Source organism: Phascolarctos cinereus, unplaced genomic scaffold (genome assembly GCF_003287225.1).
Source record: "Phascolarctos cinereus isolate Bilbo 61053 unplaced genomic scaffold, phaCin_HiC Scaffold_5;HRSCAF=322, whole genome shotgun sequence".
NCBI classification, from domain to species: domain Eukaryota; kingdom Metazoa; phylum Chordata; class Mammalia; order Diprotodontia; family Phascolarctidae; genus Phascolarctos; species Phascolarctos cinereus.
Genome location: NW_027555958.1, coordinates 328927963 through 328933962, shown reverse-complemented (window position 1 = coordinate 328933962; position 6000 = coordinate 328927963). Strand labels below are relative to the sequence as shown.

Here is a 6000-nt window from a genome sequence, read left to right as displayed (position 1 = left end):
AGAGTTGGACATGACTGAAAAATGAGTGAACAGAAATAATGCACTGTCATGTAATACTGTATCTTCTAGTTCTTCATGTTTGTGCCTTATCCCACAGCTAGCTGGAAGCTCTATGAAGGCAGGGATAGTGTCTTATCTAGACTTTGTATCTCTCTAGCTCTAAGCACAATGTCTTGCACCAGAGTAGGAAATTTCTAAATGTCTGTTGAATGAAGGAATCTTTTCCTTTAGCTCCATCCCTCTACAAGTCAAATACAGCTATAATAACAACAAATAGGCTAAAATGACTTCTTTTGGGGAAAGATGAGTTTGAATTAGTGAGATATCTGAAGAGTATTTTTTTAAAAAGGAAATGCATTTATTACTTTTAAAGTACATACAGTGACTCAAACTAAAGGCTAACAAAGGTTCCCCAAGTCTCTTGGTACTTCTTTAATGAATAGATAAAAATCATTTGTAATTAGCAAATTCAGAATAATTCATCGTAAATAAATGCTCCTAAGTGGCTATAATTTGCTTTGACTACTAAATATGTCCCCCAATAATCCTATTTATGCCATTATTTAATTTGACTTAGCAAATTCCTTTTTATTTTTCCATAGATAATGAAAAGACTTTTGTCCAAATTTTCATGAATTTCAAACTAGTAGAGTTCAAATTAAAGTGGTTTTCCACAAACAAGATTTTCAAACCCCAGCCAACTGCTGTTGTTTGTTTGTTTGTTTTTAAGTATTATCTGGTGCAACTCAAGAATATGGACAATCAATTGGGATTTTGTTATGGGATTTGCTCTACATCTGTTTCTCTTCCTTACCTATTAGTTTTTACCCCTTTGTAGCCACTCTTTCTCTCCCTTTTCCCTTTGGTCTCCCTCTCTTTCTCACTTGCTCAATGCTTCTGAATCTTTCTATAGGGCATAGCTTTTGTTCCTTGAGCTACAGCTGGACAAAAAGGATGAAAATGCCCAAAGAGTGAAAGTGCTAGGTTAGCAGTAGTAGCGGAAAGGAGTTCAATTATCATAGGGACCAGAGGGTGATCCCTCCATTTCAGTGTAATGTTTGATCAGTGCTCAGACTATGTGAAGGGCATTTGGTCAGAAATTGTCTTGCTCTTTTCCAAAGAGCATTTTTAAAGCAGTGGTTTTACCCCTCTTTGTATAAATACCCTGAACCAAGGGGATACACTAAACCTGCCTTGGATTGTCAAATATTTGGGACCACAATTGTATTCTGAAAATCTGGGCTCTTTCTTTCTTGAGGGCTATGTTGACCTGGAATGCTAGGCACATTTACTGTGACAGGGCATGAATAGTTTCAAAGGGGCTCAAGGACTAGTGACCTGGTAGGATTTTTCTTCCACATGATTAGGAGGATCTTGATGACTCGGCATCCCACCCCAAAGAACAAAGGGAGAAGCCAGAGTTCCCCTTATATTCATTGGAAACGGCTGGCTCATGGTGTGGCTGGTTTTTTGAATTTTCTAATATTACCTGCTACAACTTTTTAAAAAATTACAATCTGGATGTCTGCTGATCGGGTTCCTGCCTTCTTCTACAACAGGGACACAGATCTGGGACAAGGCTTATTGATAAAATTGTCAAAATGCTTCAAAAGCCACTGTCCTCATCCCTCTTCAGTCTATCTCCTTGTCTGTTTCTTTAATCGATTAATGGCTAATCCTATTCCTACACTGTCTCCTAGAGTCCCCCTTTTTGGTTCCTCCCTTTCTTTTGTTCTCTATTTGGCCTTGTCTCTCTCTGAATTAGAGCATTTCTATCTGTTTCACACTGTCCCCAACTTGTGGAGTCCCTACAGGGAAGACTTATTCTCAGGTTCCTGTTTCACAGACTCCTGTTTCTCACTAGCAGAAGTAGATGGTGATTTTGAGGTCTGGCACAGGGAAGTGGGGATCACTGGGGACAGAGTTGGATGGAGAGAAAATGAACAGGTGGTAACAGAGAATGGAGTGTGTTGAGATAACATAGTGGTTCTAGGTCCTTGAGGACCTCAACAGTCTTCTCTTCTCTCAAGCCTGAACACCCTCAGACTCATATCTGCCATTACAACCTGATCTCTACTGGGAGTTATGGAGGGCTGGAATGATTCCAAGCCTCCATGAAGAGTAGAAGTAATGAACACAGTAGGGGTAGGATCTGGGGAGGGGATCCCAACATTTAGTGTCTAAACTGATTTTTCACAGTTAGGTCTACAGGGCAATCACCCTAAACCCCATTCCTACCCTACCCTGGCCCAAACTTCAGTTGGCTGGGCTGACCCCCCACCTCCCCATAACCCTCCCACAACTTTGTCTCAGATGTACCCACCCCTTCCCACCCCACAACAGGGCACCCCTATCTGTTTGGTGCCTGGTTCATCCTCTGCTCAGCTCAGTAGTATGTCTCCTTTTCCACCCAGCCTGTTGGAGAGAGAAGTTCAGAGTGAGGGAGACAATCGATGGATTTCTGAGGGACTCAGGACAGCAATGACTATATAGAAGGGACCTTAGAAGGTAGGGGAAGCAAAGGACTGGAAATAACAAGGGGGGAAAGAAGGAGGTGGGAGGGAAGAGGTCACAGACATTAAAGGCTGGGCAGGAGAAGGGACTAGGTATAAATAGAATGGAAGAATGGGAAAACTTTGTATCTAGCACAGGGTAGAGAACATCTAAGGTACCCAGTAAACATTTGTTGGTTGATTGAAAATCAGGAAGAGATTGGAGGGGCTGAAAAGCTGTAATTATAGTTGAAGGAGAGATAAGAAGTCTAGAAACAACGGTGATCATAGGATGATAGATTCAGAGTCCAAAGGGACGTTAGAAATCATTGAGTACAACCCCCTTGTTTCAAGGATAAGGAACCTGAGTCCATGAGAGGTGAAATGATTTGACCAGGGTTGAACAGCTAAGTGTCAGAAGTAAGAGTAGACTTCAAGTCTAGCCCTCCATCGATTATACAACTCAGGGGAAGAATGTTGACCTCTAGGGGCCAGGATTTCAGGCTGTAAGGCCTAGAAAGAGAACAGTGCCCCAAACTCTCTGGAAGTCCACGGTCTGAGGACACTGAAAGTCAGTGGCAGGCATCTGGATTTTGGGATGTAGTTAGGGCATTGGGAGACCAGCTGGGTTGCTGAGGCTAGGGGAAACTCACCACCAGGATAGCGCCGCAGGATGAGTTTTCGGACTTCATCATAGATGAAGATAAGGAGACTATAGGGGACAGCACAGAACCACCATGTGACCCTGCAAAGAATGGGAGAGAAAGAGAGTGGGATCAGAATATGGAGTGAAGACATAGAAATGGACAAAGAGAGACACCCAGAGCAATCCAGGCTATGATTACAGGAACAACCCCACCCCCCAAACACACACACCACCCACATTCCTTCTGCTTCTGCGTAGAGGACTGTCTCACCCCGCCTCCTCCTGGGTACTCACTTGAGTGGGTACATTCGTAGGGCCAGGCCCATGCCTGGACAATAGGACAAAAAGGCGGCCAGAGCTGTCTCTTCCAGCAGCCCAAAGATCAAGATCTTGTTTCTAGCAAAGAAACGGATAGTTATAGGAGAACCTTCCTTTCTGGTCTCAGTGACTTTAAGTGCTTACTCACAGTCATCCTCTTCAGCCTGACTTCACAGCAATCGTTTTAATTCATCTCTTACTGATTCCCCAGCACCCCCCCCCCACAGCAGCTGTTCAACACCTTCTCCTCTCCTCAGGATCATCACTCCACCCTCTCTCTCTCTCTTTCAGCAGATGACCTCACCTCTTATTTTACTGAGAAGATTGAGGCCATTCCTTAAGAAGTCTCTCTTCTCCCTTCCTACATCCCTTGCTACATCTTTACCTACCTTTGTCTACTCTGATCCAACCTCAGGGGTTGAGATGGCTCTTCTCTTTTTCTTTTTCTTTTTTTAAATTTTTTTTTTTGGCTCTTCTCTTTTTCAAAGGTGAACTTCACCATTTGCACCCAGGATCCCATCCCTTACTGCCTATATAACTTCCCCAGCAATCATGCTCTCTCTGGCTCTCTCACTTTCATCTTCAGGTCCTCCCTATCTACTCACTCCTTCCTCATCGTCTACAAACAAACAAATATGCCTCTTCTAACTTTTTTTGGGGGCAAATCACTTAACCCCAATTGCCTCCCAAAACCTCTTAACCCTGCCATCTCCTCAAGATATCATCTTAGATCCTTCCTACCTTTCACTGTGAAATCACTTTACTGAGAAAATGGAGGCTTTTCACAGTAAGTTCCCTCTTCTCCCCTTCTCTACATACTACAACCTCTTGACACCATGGCCCACTCTTTTACCTTTTACTCCAATCTCTCTGGCCCTTCTCTTCGACAAAGCCAACTCCCCTACATGTACCCTTGATTTCATCCCATCCCATCTTCTCTGGCATATTGCCTACACATCTATTCTCTCTTTCTCTTTCTTCTCCTCTCTTTTTTCTCTCCCTCCTTTCCTCTCTCTTTTTCTCTCTCCTTTCTCCTTTTCTTTCTTTTTCTCCCTCTTTCCTCTCCCTTTCTCTGTCTCTCTCCTCTATGTCTCTCTCCTTCTTTCTCTCTCTCCCCTCCCTTCTCTTTCTCCTTCCTCCTCTCTTTCTCTCCTTCTTCTTCCTCCTCCTCCTTCTCCTCTCTCTCTCTCTCTTTCTCTCTCTCTCTTTCTGTCTCTTTCCCTCTCTCTCCAGTCTCTTTCCATTTACTAGGTCTTTTCCTTAATGAGCTCTAAATTCCAGCACTAACTGTCCACTAAACTTGATGCCATCTATCTCCCCACATATTCAGCAGGCTACCCTCTACGTTGAGTATGAACTTTCTTCCTCCTCTCCCACTTTCAGAATCTTTCTTTTCCTTCACGGCTATGCTGAGGCGCCACCTTCTCAATGACATCTTTCCTGATCCCTCCAGCTGAAAATGAGTTCTTCCTTCTCACATTTTGTCTGAATCTCACACTTCCATCACACCCGACCTTGTTCCTGGGTATGTTATATCCCTCCCCCTCTTCTCCTCCCTCTACCTAATTCCTTAAGGTCAAGGACTATATAATTTTGTAATCTTGTTTCTTTAGAGCCTAGCACAGTGTCTTGATATAGCAGCCACTAAAATGTTTATTGAATTTGTCAGAGAAAGTGGAATGTTTCTAAGAGACATATTCTTTCCCCCTTCTCATCTGTCCCCTATAACTGAAGAATATTTTCATTTTGCCTTCTTTTAATCTTCCTGAATTTCACCAGCAGCTTAGTACTTTATTGTATATTGTCTTATTTTACTCTCTAATCATGTCTTGTTCCATAGTCTGGAAGCTCTCTGGGCCAGAGACCATGTCTTATTCCCTGACCGTAAGGGTTATATAAGTAACATGAGTCAAGTCTGCTATCTAGGATCCAGTTGGAAAAGGCTTTGACTTTTCACTTGGGCAAGCAACTTTCTCTCTCTGAGACTTGATTTCCTTATCTGTAACATGAAGGGGGCAGTACTAAATGATGTCTAAGGTCCTTTCCAGAGCTAACATTCTATGTGTTATTGTTGTTGTTGTTTTTAAGTAGAGTAAGGGAAGAGAAATGAACAGAACGGGTGGGAAGAAGGGACAGGAGTGGCACTCTCCAGAGATTTGTACCCACCCAGAATCAGGAAACAGAATTAAAGTTGCCAAATTTCTCCTCCTCCTCCTCCTTCTCCTCCCCACCTCCAAGCAATACCATGGATAGAGCTGAGTAATTAAAATCTGATCCTAATAGCTACAGAGGATGGTGGGGTAGCTCATGGTCAGGGTGAATCAGGGTTGTAAAATCATGCCAGGACTTGGGGAGCTGAAATGGGCTTTGTGGTGGGGAGCTCACTTCATGCCCTGCTGGAAGACAGAATTACGGCGGGTCTTGCAGATGATGAGGTCAGCCCATTGCACAACTACGATGCTGGCAAAGAAAGCTGTGTGGCACGTGAACTCCACCACCTTCCGCTGCTCATAGGTCTGAAGAAAGGGCACAGATGGGGTTAGA

At 43.5% G+C, this 6000-nt stretch overlaps 1 protein-coding gene across 1 annotated transcript in view; it reads right to left on the bottom strand.

Moving 5' to 3' along the window:
- Positions 1–334: 334 nt before the first annotated feature.
- ATP1A2 (ATPase Na+/K+ transporting subunit alpha 2) overlaps positions 335–6000 on the bottom strand; it is a 45626-nt gene continuing 39960 nt past the window's right edge. Inside the window, exons 20-23 of the mRNA XM_020979578.2 lie at positions 5842–5972; positions 3433–3534; positions 3146–3237; positions 335–2415 (exon numbers count right to left, since the gene is read on the bottom strand). Of these exons, the coding sequence (XP_020835237.1) occupies positions 2387–2415; positions 3146–3237; positions 3433–3534; positions 5842–5972 (354 nt within the window). The 3' untranslated portion in view covers positions 335–2386. The remainder of the gene's footprint in view (positions 2416–3145; positions 3238–3432; positions 3535–5841; positions 5973–6000) is intronic.